General features: G+C 42.3%; 1 protein-coding gene across 2 annotated transcripts; it reads right to left on the minus strand.

The window, feature by feature from the left end:
• Positions 1–20,723, minus strand: LOC125884422 (mucin-5AC-like). 2 transcript variants are annotated; one of them, XM_049569363.1, is made up of 24 exons: positions 20,572–20,723; positions 20,274–20,446; positions 17,943–18,179; positions 15,671–15,913; positions 15,046–15,279; positions 14,086–14,325; positions 13,456–13,692; positions 12,831–13,061; positions 12,184–12,438; positions 11,560–11,790; positions 10,449–10,619; positions 10,155–10,325; positions 9,944–10,063; positions 9,136–9,306; positions 4,964–5,134; positions 4,659–4,829; positions 4,448–4,567; positions 3,344–3,514; positions 2,427–2,597; positions 2,216–2,335; positions 1,812–1,958; positions 1,607–1,735; positions 1,268–1,353; positions 1–1,007 (listed from the first exon to the last, which is right to left on the minus strand). In XM_049569363.1, the coding sequence occupies exons 1-24, from the start codon at positions 20,700–20,702 to the stop codon at positions 906–908; spliced, it is 4,233 nt and encodes a 1,410-aa protein (XP_049425320.1). In that variant the 5' UTR covers positions 20,703–20,723; the 3' UTR covers positions 1–905. The 2 variants fall into 2 exon arrangements, with proteins under 2 accessions (XP_049425320.1, XP_049425321.1); XM_049569364.1 differs by lacking the exons at positions 2,216–2,335; positions 2,427–2,597; positions 3,344–3,514; ... (2 more) ...; positions 4,964–5,134; positions 9,136–9,306 and adding exons at positions 8,620–8,739; positions 8,831–9,001 and having other exon boundaries at positions 1,812–1,931.
• Between the last annotated feature and the right edge of the window lie 328 nt (positions 20,724–21,051).

Below are 21,051 nucleotides of genomic sequence, written 5' to 3' on the forward strand. Positions count from 1 at the left end.
CATTTGGCCATCACTAACCTGAACTACCAATAAGCACTTGCAGCATATGCTATCCAACCCTGCATCTGATTAAGCTGCAAGCAACTAAGGTATCCAGGTTCATTCCCTCTGAAAGGACAGGAAAACCTGTGATATGAGAATCCATTGTGTTTTATGGAGAGCAACAACCAACAGGAATACTTTCAAGTCATCAAATCAGAAGTTGAAGCTGGTTTAAATCCAATATCCGCCCACCCACTGGCCCTGGTAAGGTTTATGAGATGATTATGATGTGATGTAAACAACAGCTGCGTTGAAGTGGTCCACTCATACAACCTATCGTTAGGAAGCTACACTCCTTGCAGTCCGATTGATATGAACCATTTCAAGGTACAACCACCACAGCAGTTCCAATAAACGCCTCCGTTAGAGACCCAACAGACAGTTATAACTCACATATGAAGCCATATCATAATCCACTAATCGATAATATTCCAACAAAAATATTCCTCATACATTCTCAAAGGTCCAGACGATCTAAATCCACTGAAATATTTAGTCAAAATAAATTATTACTTCCACAGATACGCATGGACTGCCGTTGCAACATTCCAGATGTTCATACTTCTCAACGTATTGTCCTAATAACTCCAGTTTGCGAATAAATTTGCTGACTCCTCAATACCAAAATGGTGGCTGAACCCTGACCTTTTGATTTACACCTCACTTGAGCCAATAGGAGCTTCCAACAACAGCCAATGAGAGCCTTTGTTGAAAGAAAGGGCCTGCCTCACACCCTAGGTTACAGAGCCAATCAATGGCAAGCAGTTGGCCTTGTGACGTATGGGTCTTGTAATTAATGACACTCAAATAAATAAATTCTTCTGTGGTCAAAGCAGCAGCGAGCCTCTTCATCGGTCCTTAATTTATCCATCCGTCTCAGTCTGTTTGTTACTCATTATTTCAGTGCTCTTCACACCCACTTTGATGCTCGTAGGAAGTCCCATTTCTATCAGTAGATTGCGAAACTGACAAAGAACACAAAGCACAAAGAATTAAATTTGAGCGATTTTAGCATTGTTCACGTGGCATGTCGTAACTGATCCTAACCTTTGAACTCATTGGAAAAACAAAAGAATTCATAATGTGAAACGGCAACTATCTTACAAAATTACATTATGATTAAGAAGATGAACATCTTTAAACCTCTGCTTATTTAAATACTATTTTTATCGAATATTTTGAATAAAGAATGGAAAATTGACATTAAGTGTTTTTGACATCTCACCTGCACTAATACCAGCTCTTCGATGTCGTCTTCAGTCAGCGGTGTCTGAGAGGTTAATTTCAATCTCAAGGCAACCACATGTTGTGCTAAGAACAGAGAACGTTTACTGCGTTAACTTCAGCAACATATATGCATAGTCTTTGACTGACAGTGACATCCCATAAAGGTTTCTGAAGGGTCGTTTTGGAGCCTGGAATAAGTTTACTTTTGACACAACCCTTGCAAAACACCGGAGCCACAAAAGAAATGCAAAAATAACTTTCAATATTGCCACATACACAAATAGAAGAAGAGCTTTTCTTTTTCCTATTCAAGCATCATGATAAAAATGATAGTTACCAGGTATGTTGTTTGTTTGATCCCCTGTTACAGTTGAATACTGCTGAGATGAAACCATTGTACTGCTTGAGTCTCGCTCCATGGTGGTCATTTTGGTGGTAGACAAAGCGGGCTGTTTGGGAGTTTCATCTGAAAAAATGGAGGCCTGATGTGACAGTAATGGGACAGTAGCAACACTGATAAAAATAAATGGAATCTCACTCACCAGTAATGGGTCTTGTTTGGTCCGCATGGGAGGTTGAAGGCTGCCCAAATGAGGTAGTCTCTGCACTAGCATGACCAGTGGTTGATTTTATCTCAGTGGTGGTTCTTTTATCTGAGGTCACTGCAAAGGTGGATGTGAGCAAGTTGTCTGGAATTTTGTTTGTAGAATTGAGACATTGGGGATGAAAACATATAAACCAAAAGGTCGTTCACTAAGGTAATTTGCCTTTATGTATCCTGTATACATACTTGAGGTAATCTCTGCACTGGCTGACTTAGATGGATATTTTGTTAAAGGTCATTGTGGTGGTGGTGGCACTGGCATCAGAGGACAAACCTTGCTGTTGTGGAGTTCAAAGTGTGAAATTACCAACACAAACTTAAAAAAAAGTTAATTTAACTCACTGGAGACTGCTCTTGTTTGGTCCACTTCTTTTGTTGAAGACTGCCCAGTTGAGGTTATCTCTGTACTGAGATGACCAGTGCTTGGTTGAATCTCAGTGGTGCTTCTGTCATTTGGGATCACTGTGGTGGTGGAAGGAGATGGTACTTGAGGAGTTTGGTCTGCAAATTAGAGACAACCATGACCAGTAAAACTAAAGGTAATTGAACTCACTGGTAATGGGTCTTGTTTGGTCCACTTCTGTGGTTGAAGGCTGCCCAACTGAGGTTATCTCTGTACCAAAATGACCACTGGTTGATTTAGTCTCAGTGGTGGTTATTTTATCTGGGGTCACTGTAGTGGTGTTCGTGGTAGTGGAAGGAGATGGTACTTGAGGAGTTTGGTCTGTAAATTGGACACATGGACAAATGATATATTTTGAGTTCAAGCTTTAAAATGGAGGCATGGTATTCACAGGGTGTGATGGTATCAAAACCAGTAAAAGTAAAAAGGAAAGAAAAATCAGTAATTGAACTCACTGGTAATGGGTCTTGTTTGGTCCACTTCTGTGGTTGAAGGCTGCCCAACTGAGGTTATCTCTGTACCAAAATGACCACTGGTTGATTTAGTCTCAGTGGTGGTTATTCTATCTGGGGTCACTGTAGTGGTGTTCGTGGTGGTGGAAGGAGATGGTACTTGAGGAGTTTGGTCTGTAAATTGGACACATGGACAAATGAGAAATTTAGTCAATGCGAAAAATGGAGGCAGGATATTTAGAGAGTTTGGAAGTTTATAATTGTCTCAAACCAGTCAGGAAAATGTGGCCCGAGCGCTCACTGTGGTGGTGCTGGTGGCACTGGCATCAGAGGACAAACCTTGCTGTTGTGGAGTTCAAGTGTGAAATTACCAACACAAACTTAAAAAAGGGAATTTAACTCACTGGAGACTGCTCTCGTTTGGTCCACGTCTTTTGTTGAAGACTGCCCAGTGGAGGTTATCTCTGTACTGAGATGACCAGTGCTGTGTTGAATCTCAGTGGTGCTTCTGTCATTTGGGATCACTGTGGTGGTGGAAGGAGATGGTACTTGAGGAGTTTGGTCTGCAAATTAGAGACAACCATGACCAGTAAAACTAAAGGTAATTGAACTCACTGGTAATGGGTCTTGTTTGGTCCACTTCTGTGGTTGAAGGCTGCCCAACTGAGGTTATCTCTGTACCAAAATGACCAGTGGTTGATTTAGTCTCAGTGGTGGTTATTCTATCTGGGGTCACTGTAGTGGTGTTCGTGGTAGTGGAAGGAGATGGTACTTGAGGAGTTTGGTCTGTAAATTGGACACATGGACAAATGAGAAATTTCGAGTCAATGCGAAAAATGGAGGCCGGATATTTAGAGAGTTTGGAAGTTTATAATTGTCTCAGACTTGAACAAATTATGTAGTTTGAGTTGAATCAGCAAAAATGGAGGCAGAATATTCAGAAGGTGTGATGGTACCACCACCAACTAAAGTAGAAAATAAAAGTAATTTAACTCACTGGTAATGGGTCTTGTTTGGTCCACTTCTGTGGTTGAAGGCTGCCCAACTGAGGTTATCTCTGTACCAAACTGACCAGTGGTTGATTCAATCTCAGCGGTGGTTCTTGTATTTGGGGTCACTGTTGTAGTATCCATGGTGGTGGAATGAGATGGTCTTGGTAGAGATTGGTCTGCAAATTGGATACATGAACAAATGATATATTTTGAGTTCAAGCATCAAAATGGAGGCATGGTATTCACAGGGTGTGATGGTATCAAAAACAATAAAAGTAAAAAGGAAAGAAAAATCAGTAATTGAACTCACTGGTAATGGGTCTTGTTTGGTCCACTTCTGTGGTCGAAGGCTGCCCAACTGAGGTTATCTCTGTACCAAAATGACCAGTGGTTGATTTTGTCTCAGTGGTGGTTCTTGTATTTGGGTCACTGTGGTGGTGGAAGGAGATGGCACTTGAGGAGTTTGGTCTGTAAATTGGACACATGGACAAATGAAGAACATATAAACCAAAATGGAGGCAGGATATTTAGAGTAATTTGGAAGTTTATGTATCCTGTATACATACTTGAGGTAATCTCTGCACTGGCTCAGACTTAGATGGATATTTTGTTAAAGGTCACTGTGTGGTGGTGGTGCTGGTGGCACTGGCATCAGAGGACAAACCTTGTTGTGGAGTTCAAAGTGTGAAATTACCAACACAAACTTAAAAAAGTTAATTTAACTCACTGGAGACTGCTCTTGTTTGGTCCACTTCTTTTGTTGAAGACTGCCCAGTTGAGGTTATCTCTGTACTGAGATGACCAGTGCTTGGTTGAATCTCAGTGGTGCTTCTGTCATTTGGGATCACTGTGGTGGTGGAAGGAGATGGTACTTGAGGAGTTTGGTCTGCAAATTAGAGACAACCATGACCAGTAAAACTAAAGGTAATTGAACTCACTGGTAATGGGTCTTGTTTGGTCCACTTCTGTGGTTGAAGGCTGCCCAACTGAGGTTATCTCTGTACCAAAATGACCAGTGGTTGATTTAGTCTCAGTGGTGGTTATTTTATCTGGGGTCACTGTAGTGGTGTTCGTGGTAGTGGAAGGAGATGGTACTTGAGGAGTTTGGTCTGTAAATTGGACACATGGACAAATGATATATTTTGAGTTCAATCTTTAAAATGGAGGCATGGTATTCACAGGGTGTGATGGTATCAAAACCAGTAAAAGTAAAAAGGAAAGAAAAATCAGAAATTGAACTCACTGGTAATGGGTCTTGTTTGGTCCACTTCTGTGGTTGAAGGCTGCCCAACTGAGGTTATCTCTGTACCAAAATGACCAGTGGTTGATTTAGTCTCAGTGGTGGTTATTCTATCTGGGGTCACTGTAGTGGTGTTCGTGGTGGTGGAAGGAGATGGTACTTGAGGAGTTTGGTCTGTAAATTGGACACATGGACAAATGAGAAATTTCGAGTCAATGCGAAAAATGGAGGCAGGATATTTAGAGAGTTTGGAAGTTTATAATTGTCTCAAACTTGGGTCGGGTACGGTCAGGAAAATGTGGCCCGAGCCGCGCTCACTGTGGTGGTGCTGGTGGCACTGGCATCAGAGGACAAACCTTGCTGTTGTGGAGTTCAAGTGTGAAATTACCAACACAAACTTAAAAAAGGGAATTTAACTCACTGGAGACTGCTCTCGTTTGGTCCACGTCTTTTGTTGAAGACTGCCCAGTTGAGGTTATCTCTGTACTGAGATGACCAGTGCTTGGTTGAATCTCAGTGGTGCTTCTGTCATTTGGGATCACTGTGGTGGTGGAAGGAGATGGTACTTGAGGAGTTTGGTCTGCAAATTAGAGACAACCATGACCAGTAAAACTAAAGGTAATTGAACTCACTGGTAATGGGTCTTGTTTGGTCCACTTCTGTGGTTGAAGGCTGCCCAACTGAGGTTATCTCTGTACCAAAATGACCAGTGGTTGATTTAGTCTCAGTGGTGGTTATTCTATCTGGGGTCACTGTAGTGGTGTTCGTGGTAGTGGAAGGAGATGGTACTTGAGGAGTTTGGTCTGTAAATTGGACACATGGACAAATGAGAAATTTCGAGTCAAAAAAATGGAGGCGGATATTTAGAGAGTTTGGAAGTTTATAATTGTCTCAGACTTGAACAAATTATGTAGTTTGAGTTGAATCAGCAAAAATGGAGGCAGAATATTCAGAAGGTGTGATGGTACCACCACCAACTAAAGTAGAAAATAAAAGTAATTTAACTCACTGGTAATGGGTCTTGTTTGGTCCACTTCTGTGGTTGAAGGCTGCCCAACTGAGGTTATCTCTGTACCAAACTGACCAGTGGTTGATTCAATCTCAGCGGTGGTTCTTGTATTTGGGGTCACTGTTGTAGTATCCATGGTGGTGGAATGAGATGGTCTTGGTAGAGATTGGTCTGCAAATTGGATACATGAACAAATGATATATTTTGAGTTCAAGCATCAAAATGGAGGCATGGTATTCACAGGGTGTGATGGTATCAAAACAATAAAAGTAAAAGGAAAGAAAAATCAGTAATTGAACTCACTGGTAATGGGTCTTGTTTGGTCCACTTCTGTGGTCGAAGGCTGCCCAACTGAGGTTATCTCTGTACCAAAATGACCAGTGGTTGATTTTGTCTCAGTGGTGGTTCTTGTATTTGGGGTCACTGTGGTGGTGGAAGGAGATGGCACTTGAGGAGTTTGGTCTGTAAATTGGACACATGGACAAATAAGAAATTTCAGGACAATCCGAAAAATGGAGGCAGGATATTTAGAGAGTTTGGAAGTTTATAATTGTCTCAAAGTTGGGTCGGGTACGGTCAGGAAAATGTGGCCCGAGCCGCTCCACTGTGGTGGTGGTGGTGCTGGTGGCACTGGCATCAGAGGACAAACCTTGTTGTGGAGTTCAAAGTGTGAAATTACCAACACAAACTTAAAAAGTGAATTTAACTCACTGGAGACTGCTCTTGTTTGGTCCACTTCTTTGTTGAAGACTGCCCAGTTGAGGTTATCTCTGTACTGAAAATGACCAGTGCTTGGTTGAATCTCAGTGGTGCTTCTGTCATTTGGGATCACTGTGGTGGTGGAAGGAGATGGTACTTGAGGAGTTTGGTCTGCAAATTAGAGACAACCATGACCAGTAAAACTAAAGGTAATTGAACTCACTGGTAATGGGTCTTGTTTGGTCCACTTCTGTGGTTGAAGGCTGCCCAACTGAGGTTATCTCTGTACCAAAATGACCAGTGGTTGATTTAGTCTCAGTGGTGGTTATTCTATCTGGGGTCACTGTAGTGGTGTTCGTGGTAGGTGGAAGGAGATGGTACTTGAGGAGTTTGGTCTGTAAATTGGACACCTGGACAAATGAGAAATTTCGAGTCAATGCGAAAAATGGAGGCAGGATATTTAGAGAGTTTGGAAGTTTATAATTGTCTCAAACTTGGGTCGGGTACGGTCAGGAAAATGTGGCCCGAGCCGCGCTCACTGTGGTGGTGCTGGTGGCACTGGCATCAGAGGACAAACCTTGCTGTTGTGGAGTTCAAGTGTGAAATTACCAACACAAACTTAAAAAAGGGAATTTAACTCACTGGAGACTGCTCTCGTTTGGTCCACGTCTTTTGTTGAAGACTGCCCAGTGGAGGTTATCTCTGTACTGAGATGACCAGTGCTTGGTTGAATCTCAGTGGTGCTTCTGTCATTTGGGATCACTGTGGTGGTGGAAGGAGATGGTACTTGAGGAGTTTGGTCTGCAAATTAGAGACAACCATGACCAGTAAAACTAAAGGTAATTGAACTCACTGGTAATGGGTCTTGTTTGGTCCACTTCTGTGGTTGAAGGCTGCCCAACTGAGGTTATCTCTGTACCAAAATGACCAGTGGTTGATTTAGTCTCAGTGGTGGTTATTCTATCTGGGGTCACTGTAGTGGTGTTCGTGGTAGTGGAAGGAGATGGTACTTGAGGAGTTTGGTCTGTAAATTGGACACATGGACAAATGAGAAATTTCGAGTCAATGCGAAAAATGGAGGCCGGATATTTAGAGAGTTTGGAAGTTTATAATTGTCTCAGACTTGAACAAATTATGTAGTTTGAGTTGAATCAGCAAAAATGGAGGCAGAATATTCAGAAGGTGTGATGGTACCACCACCAACTAAAGTAGAAAATAAAAGTAATTTAACTCACTGGTAATGGGTCTTGTTTGGTCCACTTCTGTGGTTGAAGGCTGCCCAACTGAGGTTATCTCTGTACCAAACTGACCAGTGGTTGATTCAATCTCAGCGGTGGTTCTTGTATTTGGGGTCACTGTTGTAGTATCCATGGTGGTGGAATGAGATGGTCTTGGTAGAGATTGGTCTGCAAATTGGATACATGAACAAATGATATATTTTGAGTTCAAGCATCAAAATGGAGGCATGGTATTCACAGGGTGTGATGGTATCATAAAAAATAAAAGTAAAAATGTAATAAAAATCAGTAATTGAACTCACTGGTAATGGGTCTTGTTTGGTCCACTTCTGTGGTCGAAGGCTGCCCAACTGAGGTTATCTCTGTACCAAAATGACCAGTGGTTGATTTTGTCTCAGTGGTGGTTCTTGTATTTGGGGTCACTGTGGTGGTGGAAGGAGATGGCACTTGAGGAGTTTGGTCTGTAAATTGGACACATGGACAAATAAGAAATTTCAGGTCAATGCGAAAAATGGAGGCAGGATATTTAGAGAGTTTGGAAGTTTATAATTGTCTCAAACTTGGGTCGGGTATGGTCAGGAAAATGTGGCCCGAGCCGCGCTCACTGTGGTGGTGGTGGTGCTGGTGGCACTGGCATCAGAGGACAAACCTTGTTGTGGAGTTCAAAGTGTGAAATTACCAACACAAACTTAAAAAAAGTGAATTTAACTCACTGGAGACTGCTCTTGTTTGGTCCACTTCTTTTGTTGAAGACTGCCCAGTTGAGGTTATCTCTGTACTGAGATGACCAGTGCTTGGTTGAATCTCAGTGGTGCTTCTGTCATTTGGGATCACTGTGGTGGTGGAAGGAGATGGTACTTGAGGAGTTTGGTCTGCAAATTAGAGACAACCATGACCAGTAAAACTAAAGGTAATTGAACTCACTGGTAATGGGTCTTGTTTGGTCCACTTCTGTGGTTGAAGGCTGCCCAACTGAGGTTATCTCTGTACCAAAATGACCACTGGTTGATTTAGTCTCAGTGGTGGTTATTTTATCTGGGGTCACTGTAGTGGTGTTCGTGGTAGTGGAAGGAGATGGTACTTGAGGAGTTTGGTCTGTAAATTGGACACATGGACAAATGATATATTTTGAGTTCAAGCTTTAAAATGGAGGCATGGTATTCACAGGGTGTGATGGTATCAAAACCAGTAAAAGTAAAAAGGAAAGAAAAATCAGTAATTGAACTCACTGGTAATGGGTCTTGTTTGGTCCACTTCTGTGGTTGAAGGCTGCCCAACTGAGGTTATCTCTGTACCAAAATGACCACTGGTTGATTTAGTCTCAGTGGTGGTTATTCTATCTGGGGTCACTGTAGTGGTGTTCGTGGTAGTGGAAGGAGATGGTACTTGAGGAGTTTGGTCTGTAAATTGGACACATGGACAAATGAGAAATTTCGAGTCAATGCGAAAAATGGAGGCAGGATATTTAGAGAGTGTGGAAGTTTATAATTGTCTCAGACTTGAACAAATTATGTAGTTTGAGTCGAACCAGCAAAATGGAGGTAGGATATTCAGAAGGTGTGATGGTACCACCACCAACTAAAGAAAAAATGAAAGTAATTTAACTTGCTGGTAAGGGGTCTTGTTTGGTCCGCTACATGAGTTGAAGGCTGCCCAACTGAGGTAATCTCTGTGCTGAAATGACCACTGGTTGATTCAGTCTCAGTGGGGGTTATTCTATCTGGGGTCACTGTGGTGGTGGTGGTGGTGGTGGTGGTGGTGGAAGGAGATGGTATATGAGAAGTTTGGTCTGTAAATTGGGCACATGGACAAATGAAAAATTTTGGGTCAATGCAAAAAATGGAGGCAGGATATTTAGAGAGTTTGGAAGTTTATAATTGTCTCAGACTTGGGTCAGGTACGGTCAGGAAAATGTGGCCCGAGCCGCGCTCACTGTGGTGGTGCTGGTGGCACTGGCATCAGAGGACAAACCTTGCTGTTGTGGAGTTCAAGTGTGGAAATTACCAACACAAACTTAAAAAAGGGAATTTAACTCACTGGAGACTGCTCTTGTTTGGTCCACTTCTTTTGTTGAAGACTGCCCAGTAGAGGTTATCTCTGTACTGAGATGACCAGTGCTTGGTTGAATCTCAATGGTGCTTCTGTCATTTGGGATCACTGTGGTGGTGGAAGGAGATGGTACTTGAGGAGTTTGGTCTGCAAATTAGAGACAACCATGACCAGTAAAAGTAAAGGTAATTTAACTCACCGGTAATGGGTCTTGTTTGGTCCACTTCTGTGATTGAAGGCTGCCCAACTGAGATTATCTCTGTACCAAATTGACCAGTGGTTGATTCAATCTCAGCGGTGGTTCTTGTATTTGGGGTCACTGTTGTAGTATCCATGGTGGTGGAATGAGATGGTCTTGGTAGAGTTTGGTCTGCAAATTGGATACATATATTTTGAGTTCAATCTTTAAAATGGAGGCATGGTATTCACAGGGTGTGATGGTATCAAAACCAGTAAAAGTAAAAAGGAAAGAAAAATCAGTAATTGAACTCACTGGTAATGGGTCTTGTTTGGTCCACTTCTGTGGTTGAAGGCTGCCCAACTGAGGTTATCTCTGTACCAAAATGACCAGTGGTTGATTTAGTCTCAGTGGTGGTTATTCTATCTGGGGTCACTGTAGTGGTGTTCGTGGTAGTGGAAGGAGATGGTACTTGAGGAGTTTGGTCTGTAAATTGGACACAAGGACAAATGAGAAATTTCGAGTCAATGCGAAAAATGGAGGCAGGATATTTAGAGAGTTTGGAAGTTTATAATTGTCTCAGACTTGAACAAATTATGTAGTTTGAGTCGAACCAGCAAAATGGAGGTAGGATATTCAGAAGGTGTGATGGTACCACCACCAACTAAAGAAAAAATGAAAGTAATTTAACTTGCTGGTAAGGGGTCTTGTTTGGTCCGCTACATGAGTTGAAGGCTGCCCAACTGAGGTAATCTCTGTACTGAAATGACCACTGGTTGATTCAGTCTCAGTGGGGGTTATTCTATCTGGGGTCACTGTGGTGGTGGTGGTGGTGGTGGTGGTGGTGGAAGGAGATGGTATATGAGAAGTTTGGTCTGTAAATTGGGCACATGGACAAATGAAAAATTTCGGGTCAATGCAAAAAATGGAGGCAGGATATTTAGAGAGTTTGGAAGTTTATAATTGTCTCAGACTTGGGTCGGGTACGGTCAGGAAAATGTGGCCTGAGCCGCGCTCTAGTGTACACACCTGTGTGTGCGTGCACGTGTCTGTGTGTGTGTGTGTGTGCGCGCACGCCGACTATAATGGTAGGGGAAACACTGCTTTCTATTCCATTGCTGTGTAAAAGATGTCCAGCTTCATATTGTAACAAATTCCAGCTAAGTAAATACTGACTGGGTTGCAAGATTGCCTCCAAAGGGTTGGGAGCAAGCTCTTCCTTATGTGTGGTGTTCCCCAGGGATCACTGTTAGTACCATTTCCATTTTAAACTAACATCTTTCCTTTGGACAACAAACTGTAATATTTTATCATAAATTCCTATTACATTGCTGTGTAAATGATGTCCAGCTTCATACTGTAACAAATTCAAGCAAAGTAAATACTGACTGGGTTTACTGAAGAAAAAAACATATTTCTGTCTCACCAGGAATTGATGTTGTTTTTTCCATGTCTGGGCTTGAAGGCTGCACAGTTGATGTGATCTTTGTACTGGAGTTTTTGTCAGTGGTGGTTATTCTGTTTGGGGTCAGTGTGGTAGAGGTGGAAAAAACGTCCTTGTTTGAAGTTTCATCACCAGATGATTCTTCATCAACGGTGGTTATTTTTTTTCGTGTCACTGTGGTGGTGGAAAGAGTTGATTTCTGGAGAGTTTTGTCTGCAAAATGGAGACATGAAAAAAATAATCATTTTTTAACTGAAAGAGATTTTTCTGCCACATACACTACCATAGCCAACGAATTTCCAACACAAATAATGCAATGACAATTAGCACTTCCAAGTCAAGCTGTTCGGAATAAAAAGAATGCAAGATTGCCTCCAAAGGGTTGGGAGCAAGCTCTTCCTCATGTGTGGTGTTCCCCAGGGATCACTGTTAGTTCCATCTCCATTTTAAAGTAGCATCTTTCCTTTGGACAACACACTGTAATATTTTACCATAAATTCCTATTACATTGCTGTGCATTAGATGTCCAGCTTCATATTGTAACAAATTCCAGCTAAGTAAATACTGACTGGGTTTACTGAAGAAAAAAACATTGATCTATCTCACCAGGAATTGATGTTGTTTTTTCCATGTCTGGGCCTGAAGGCTGCGGAGATGATGGGATCTTTGTACCAGAGATTCTCTCGGTGGGGGTTATTCTGTTCGAGGTCACTGCGGTAGTGGTGGAAAAAACTTCCTCACTTGAAGTTCCATCACCAGATGATTCTTCACTGGTGGGTGTTATTTTGTTTCGTGTCACTGTGGTGGTGGTGGTGGTGGTGGTGGTGGTGGTGGAAAGAGTTGATTTCTGGAGAGTTTGGTCTACAAAATGGAGAAATGAAAAAAATAATTGTTTTTTCACTGAGAGATTTTTCTGCCACATACACTACCACAGCCAACAAATTTCCAACTCAGATAATACAATGACCTGTTAGCACTTCCAAGTCAAGCTCTTCAGAATAAAAAGAATGCAAGATTGCCCCCAAAGGGTTGGGAGCAAGCTCTTCCTTATGTGTGGTGTTCCCCAGGGATCACTGTTAGTACCATTTCCATTTTAAACTAACATCTTTCCTTTGGACAACACACTGTAATATTTTACCATAAATTCCTATTACATTGCTGTGTAAATGATGTCCAGCTTCATATTCTAACCAATTCCAGCTAAGTTAATACTGACCGGGTTTACTGAAGAAAAAAACATTGATCTATCTTACCAGGAATTGATGTTGTTTTATCCATGTCTGGGCTGGAAGGCTGCACAGATGATGGGATCTTTGCACTGGAGTTTTTGTCAGTGGTGGTTATTCTGTTTGGGGTCAGTGTGGTAGAGGTGGAAAAAACGTCCTTGTTTGAAGTTTCATCACCAGATGATTCTTCATCAGTGGTGGTTATTTTGTTTCCTGTCACTGTGGTGGTGGAAAGAGTTGATTTCTGGAGAGTTTTGTCTGCAAAATGGAGACATGAAAAAAAAAGATTATTTTTTAACTGAAAGAGATTTTTCTGCCACATACACTACCACAGCCAACAAATTTCCAACACAAATAATGCAATGACAATTAGCACTTCCAAGTCAAGCTGTTCGGAATAAAAAGAATGCAAGATTGCCTCCAAAGGGTTGGGAGCAAGCTCTTCCTTATGTGTGGTGTTCCCCAGGGATCACTGTTAGTTCCATCTCCATTTTAAAGTAGCATCTTTCCTTTGGACAACACACTGTAATATTTTACCATAAATTCCTATTACATTGCTGTGTATTAGATGTCCAGCTTCATATTGTGACAAATTCCAGCAAAGTAAATACTGACTGGGTTTACTGAAGAAAAAAACATTGATCTATCTCACCAGGAATTGATGTTGTTTTTTCCATGTCTGGGCCTGAAGGCTGTGGTGATGATGTGATCTTTGTACCAGAGATTCTTTCAGTGGTGGTTATTCTGTTCCGGGTCACTGTGGTAGTGGTGGAAAAAACTTCCTCGTTTGAAGTTTCGTCACCAGATGATTCTTCACTGGTGGGTGTTATTTTGTTTCGTGTCACTGTGGTGGTGGTGGTGGAAAGAGTTGATTTCTGGAGAGTTTGGTCTGCAAAATGGAGACATGAAAAAAATCATTATTTTTTAACTGAAAGAGATTTTTCTGCCACATACACTACCACAGCCAATGAATTTCAAACTCAAATAATGCACTGACAATTAGCACTTCCAAGTCAAGCTCTTCGAACTAAAAACATGCAAGATTGCCTCCCAAGGGTTGGGAGCAAGCTCTTCCTTATGTATGGTGTTCCCCAGGGATCACTGTTAATTCCATCTCCATTTTAAACTAACATCTTTCCTTTGGACAACAAACTGTAATATTTTATCATAAATTCCTATTACATTGCTGTGTATTAGATGTCCAGCTTCATATTGTAACAAATTCCAGCAAAGTAAATACTGACTGGATTTACTGAAGAATAAAAACATATTTCTGTCTCACCAGGAACTGATGTTGTTTTTTCCATGTCTGGGCCTGAAGGCTGCGGAGATGATGGGATCTTTGTACCAGAGATTCTCTCAGTGGGGGTTATTCTGTTCTGGGTCACTGTGGTAGTGGTGGAAAAAACTTCCTTGTTTGAAGTTTCGTCACCAGATGATTCTTCATCAGTGGTGGTTATTTTGTTTCCTGTCACTGTGGTGGTGGTGGTGGTGGAAAGAGTTGATTTCTGGAGAGTTTTGTCTGCAAAATGGAGACATGAAATACTATATACAGTACAGGCCAAAAGTTTGGACACACCTTCTCATTCAATGCGTTTTCTTTATTTTCATGACTATTTACATTGTAGATTCTCACTGAAGGCATCAAAACTATGAATGAACACATGTGGAGTTATGTACTTAACAAAAAAAGGTGAAATAACTGAAAACATATTTTATATTCTAGTTTCTTCAAAATAGCCACCCTTTGCTCCATACATAAGGAAGAGCTTGCTCCCAACCCTTCAGTGAGAATCTACAATGTAAATAGTCATGAAAATAAAGAAAATGCATTGAACGAGAAGGTGTGTCCAAACTTTTGGCCTGTACTGTATATTTTTTAACTGAAAGAGATTTTTCTACCACATACACTACCGTAGCCAACAAATTTCCAACTCAGATAATGCAATGACGGTTAGCACTTCAAAGTCAAGCTCTTGAGACGAAAAAAAAAAAAATGCAAGATTGCCTCCAAAGGGTTGGGAGCAAGCTCTTCCTTATGTGTGGTGTTCCCCAGGGATCACTGTTAGTTCCATCTCCATTTTAAAGTAGCATCTTTCCTTTGGACAACACACTGTAATATTTTACCATAAATTCCTATTACATTGCTGTGTATTAGATGTCCAGCTTCATATTGTAACAAATTCCAGCTAAGTAAATACTGACTGGGTTTACTGAAGAAAAAAACATTGATCTATCTCACCAGGAATTGATGTTGTTTTTTCCATGTCTGGGCCTGAAGGCTGCGGAGATGATGGGATCTTTGTACCAGAGATTCTCTCGGTGGGGGTTATTCTGTTCGAGGTCACTGCGGTAGTGGTGGAAAAAACTTCCTCACTTGAAGTTCCATCACCAGATGATTCTTCACTGGTGGGTGTTATTTTGTTTCGTGTCACTGTGGTGGTGGTGGAAAGAGTTGATTTCTGGAGAGTTTGGTCTGCAAAATGGAGACATGAAAAAAATCATTATTTTTTAACTGAAAGAGATTTTTCTGCCACATACATTACTGTAGCCAATGAATTTCAAACTCAAATAATGCACTGACAATTAGCACTTCAAAGTCAAGCTCTTCAAACTAAAAACATGCAAGATTGCCTCCCAAGGGTTGGGAGCAAGCTCTTCCTTATGTGTGGTGTTCCCCAGGGATCACTGTTAGTTCCATCTCCATTTTAAACTAACATCTTTCCTTTGGACAACAAACTAATATTTTATCATAAATTCCTATTACATTGCTGTGTAAATGATGTCCAGCTTCATATTGTAACAAATTCCAGCAAAATAAATACTGACTGGATTTACTGAAGAATAAAAACATATTTCTGTCTCACCAGGAATTGATGTTGTTTTTTCCATGTCTGGGCCTGAAGGCTGTGGTGATGATGTGATCTTTGTACCAGAGATTCTCTCAGTGGGGGTTATTCTGTTCCGGGTCACTGTGGTAGTGGTGGAAAAAACTTCCTCGTTTGAAGTTTCGTCACCAGATGACTCTTCACTGGTGGGTGTTATTTTGTTTCGTGTCACTGTGGTGGTGGTGGTGGTGGTGGAAAGAGTTGATTTCTGGAGAGTTTGGTCTGCAAAATGGAGACATGAAAAACTATATACAGTACAGGCCAAAAGTTTGGACACACCTTCTCATTCAATGCGTTTTCTTTATTTTCATGACTATTTACATTGTAGATTCTCACCGAAGGCATCAAAACTATGAATGAACACATGTGGAGTTATGTACTTAACAAAAAAAGGTGAAATAACTGAAAACATGTTTTATATTCTAGTTTCTTCAAAATAGCCACCCTTTGCTCTGATTACTGCTTTGCACACTCTTGGCATTCTCTCCATGAGCTTCAAGAGGTAGTCACCTGAAATGGTTTCCACTTCACAGGTGTGCCTTATCAGGGTTAATTAGTGGAATTTCTTGCTTTATCAATGGGGTTGGGACCATCAGTTGTGTTGTGCAGAAGTCAGGTTAATACACAGCCGACAGCCCTATTGGACAACTGTTAAAATTCATATTATGGCAAGACCCAATCAGCTAACTAAAGAAAAACGAGTGGCCATCATTACTTTAAGAAATGAAGGTCAGTCAGTCCAGAAAACTGCAAAAACTTTAAATGTGTCCCCAAGTGGAGTCGCAAAAACCATCAAGCGCTACAACGAAACTGGCACACATGAGGACCGACCCAGGAAAGGAAGACCAAGAGTCACCTCTGCTTCTGAGGATAAGTTCATCCGAGTCACCAGCCTCAGAAATCGCAAGTTAACAGCAGCTCAGATCAGAGACCAGATGAATGCCACACAGAGTTCTAGCAGCAGACCCATCTCTAGAACAACTGTTAAGAGGAGACTGCGCGAATCAGGCCTTCATGGTCAAATAGCTGCTAGGAAACCACTGCTAAGGAGAGGCAACAAGCAGAAGAGATTTGTTTGGGCCAAGAAACACAAGGAATGGACATTAGACCAGTGGAAATCTGTGCTTTGGTCTGATGAGTCCAAACTTGAGATCTTTGGTTCCAACCGCCGTGTCTTTATGAGACGCAGAAAAGGTGAACGGATGAATTCCACATGCCTGGTTCCCACTGTGAAGCATGGAGGAGGAGGTGTGATGGTGTGGGGGTGTTTTGCTGGTGACACTGTTGGGGATTTATTCAAAATTGAAGGCACACTGAACCAGCATGGCTACCACAGCATCCTGCAGCAACATGCCATCCCATCCGGTTTGCGTTTAGCTGGACGATCATTTATTTTTCAACAGGACAATGACCCCAAACACACCTCCAGGCTGTGTAAGGGCTATTTGACCAAGAAGGAGAGTGATGGAGTGCTGCGGCAGATGACCTGGCCTCCACAGTCACCGGACCTGAACCCAATCGAGATGGTTTGGGGTGAGCTGGACCGCAGAGTGAAGGCAAAGGGGCCAACAAGTGCTAAACACCTCTGGAAACTCCTTCAAGACTGTTGGAAAACCATTTCAGGTGACTACCTCTTGAAGCTCATGGAGAGAATGCCAAGAGTGTGCAAAGCAGTAATCAGAGCAAAGGGTGGCTATTTTGAAGAAACTAGAATATAAAACATGTTTTCAGTTATTTCACCTTTTTTGTTAAGTACATAACTCCACATGTGTTCATTCATAGTTTTGATGCCTTCAGTGAGAATCTACAATGTAAATAGTCGTGAAAATAAAGAAAACGCATTGAATGAGAAGGTGTGTCCAAACTTTTGGCCTGTACTGTATATTTTTTAACTGAAAGAGATTTTTCTGCCACATACACTACCGCAGCCAACGAATTTCCAACTCAGATAATGCAATGACGGTTAGCACTTCAAAGTCAAGCTCTTGAGACGAAAAAAAAAAAATGCAAGATTGCCTCCAAAGGGTTGGGAGCAAGCTCTTCCTTATGTGTGGTGTTCCCCAGGGATCACTGTTAGTTCCATTTCCATTTTAAACTAACATCTTTCCTTTGGACAACACACTGTAATATTTTACCATAACTTCTTATTCCATTGCTGTGTAAAAGATGTCCAGCTTCATATTGTAACAAATTCCAGCAAAGTAAATACTGACTGGATTTACTGAAGAATAAAAACATATTTCTGTCTCACCAGGAACTGATGTTGTTTTTTCCATGTCTGGGCCTGAAGGCTGCGGAGATGATGGGATCTTTGTACCAGAGATTCTCTCGGTGGGGGTTATTCTGTTCGAGGTCACTGCGGTAGTGGTGGAAAAAACTTCCTCATTTGAAGTTCCATCACCAGATGATTCTTCACTGGTGGGTGTTATTTTGTTTCGTGTCACTGTGGTGGTGGTGGTGGAAAGAGTTGATTTCTGGAGAGTTTGGTCTGCAAAATGGAGACATGAAAAAAATAATTGTTTTTTCACTGAGAGATTTTTCTGCCACATACACTACCACAGCCAACAAATTTCCAACTCAAATAATGCATTGACGGTTAGCACTTCAAAGTCAAGCTCTTCGGACTAAAAAGAATGCAAAATTGCCTCCAAAGGGTTGGGAGCAAGCTCTTCCTTATGTGTGGTGTTCCCCAGGGATCACTGTTAGTTCCATCTCCATTTTAAACTAACATCTTTCCTTTGGACAACACACTAATATTTCACCATAACTTCCTATTACATTGCTGTGTAAAAGGTGCCCAGCTTCATATTGTGACAAATTCCTGCTAAGTAAAGACTTGCTGGGTTTACTGAAGAAAAAAACAATCTATCTCACCAGGAATTGATGTTGTTTTTTCGACTTCTGGGCTTGAAGGCTGCACAGATGACGGGATCTTTGTACTGGAGTTTCTCTTAGTGGCGGTTATTCTGTTCGGGTCACTGTGGTAGTGGTGGAACCTTGCCCAGAGCACCTCCAACAGGAGGCTCCCAAGACACATATTGATCAGGTGCCCGAACCACCTCAACTGGCCCCTTTCAACGTAAAGGAGTAGTAGCTCTACTTCGAGATCCTCACCCTTTCCCTAAGGCTGAGCCCAGCCAATCTCATTCTTTCGTTCACTACCCAGAGCTCATGACCATAGGTGAGGTTTGGGATGTAGATGGAACGGCAAATCGAGAGCTTTGCCTTTTGGCTCAGCTCTCTCTTCACCACTACAGTCCAGTGCAGCGCCCACATCTCTGCTGACTCTGCACCAAATTGCCTGTCCATCTCACACTCCATTTGTGTCCACTTGTGAACAAGACCCCGAGATACTTGAGCTCCTTCACTTAGGGCAGTAATTCTCTCCCAAACCACCGTTTTCTAGCACAGGACTATGGCTCCAGATTTGGAGGGGCAAGCCACCCCAGTGCATGCTGGAGGTCACAGTGTGATGAAGCCAGCAGAACCACATTATCTGCAAAGAGTGGAGTTGCAACTGTGAGGTCCCAAAACAGACACCCTCCTCCCCTCTGCAAGGCACCAGGTCTGGATGAGATTCACCCTGAGATGCTGAAGGCTCTTGACATTGTTAGGCTGTCTTGGCTGACATGCCTTTTCAGTAGCGCTTTTTAAATAGGAATTGTGCAAATTTGCAGGAAAGCCCAATCAGTCTTCGTTCAGCATTGGCAGTATAAAAACAAAATCGGGGAATGCGGCAAAATGCCGCCTACCTACTTTTGTTTATACAGAATGTGCCTTTTTCGGGGCAATGGGGGACGTGAGCAAGTAACAAAACGTGTAGCTCAGCGTGTGACGTAAACAGTGACGTACTCCAAGGAAAGCCGCGGCTGGTCAGTCCTTCAGCGATTCTCTCATAAGTTGGCCTGTCCTTCACCGTCTCCATCATTTGACGGTTAATGGCCTCTTCATTTGCGAGGACAAGGAGGTTGCGCAATTCTTTGTCTCCCCAGTTGCTCATCTTTACAGTGTCTGTCAGGTTTGTGTTTCCCTCTTGCTACTAGCTGCTCGTTAAATCCTGCTATCAGCTGTTTCCTGTTTATCCACTGCCAGTGGGTCGCACGTGTAGTGTCATCAACAGCTTCTCCCACAAGTCATCAACAGCCCCTCACATGGCGGAAGAGCGCTTTGTTTGTTTTAAACCAAAAAGGTTCCGCCAATATGACTACCCTACAAGGCGGAAAATTGGGCACCCCGGATAAACTCGCCAATCCGGCTCTGTGTGTCTAAACCCTCGCAGCTTTCCGGCAAAACGGCCCAACATTCGCCGAAAATCTGGCAGTGTAAAAGGGGCTAGTGTTGCATGAAGGTTGGGCACAGTGCCTGTGGAGTGGCAGACCGTGGTCGTGTTCCCATGTTTAAGAAAGGGAACCGGAGGATGTGTTCAAATTATCGAGGTATCACATTGCTTCTCCAGATCTTATCTACTGATTCATGCCAGGTTGGTGTCATTTACTTTTTTTTTACTAAATAAAATGAAAACCTTAGCACAAGGAGCTGTAGCTGCCAAAGCAATCACCACACCTGAGACGGACCCACTCACCTTGGTCTTCATAGCAGATTAAAACGAGCTCCCTGCCGCACCATTCATCCAACCACAGGCCCGCATTGCCCAGATCTGTCACAGTGCAGTTCTGCTGCCCTGCGACATTATCAGGCTGTCCGTTTTTCCAGTTCCGGTAGGTGGAGTTACTTTTATCTGACCATTCCCGCGTCCTTCACAAAGAAACAAAGGTCTGTCACAGAATATTCTGGAATGTTTTTTATCATGTTTTTAGAAAAATGGTTTATGAAGAAAATAACAATTCATCAAACAAAGGGACACATTACACTTTCCAGACCTATAGAAGCCAATCCAAACGCTCCTGTTTTGGGCCAAACGCTGTATTTCCTCATTTTCTTTCTCATCTCTAACACTGGCCAGGTCTGTGTAGCGTTTTCTGCAGTGAAGCTGAGCGTCAGTCCAGTTCATCTCCTGCTCAACAAAAATGAAACGCTGAGCTGTACCGGTTGTCCCTGAGGAAGAAAAGAAAGAGAGATTGGAGAAAAGCATTCATGAATCTGACTTTAACATCTACAAAAAGATGTCATGAGCTGTATTTGGAGCAATTGGCCCCCAACATCTAAAATGTCCTGATGCTGCTTTAACATAACACAACACACGAAGCCATTCATGTGTCCATCTATGGATGTATTTAGAAAATGTGAAATGAGACCATCATAGCAGATGAAGGGGTTTCTCAGGAAGCACTGCGAGTCGTCCCACACCCCTCCACTCCGCATCGTCACACACATCTGGTTCCCGCCAAAGTTGTCAGGCT

This window comes from Epinephelus fuscoguttatus, linkage group LG23, assembly GCF_011397635.1.
Source record: "Epinephelus fuscoguttatus linkage group LG23, E.fuscoguttatus.final_Chr_v1".
In the NCBI taxonomy this organism is placed as follows: Eukaryota; Metazoa; Chordata; class Actinopteri; order Perciformes; family Serranidae; genus Epinephelus; species Epinephelus fuscoguttatus.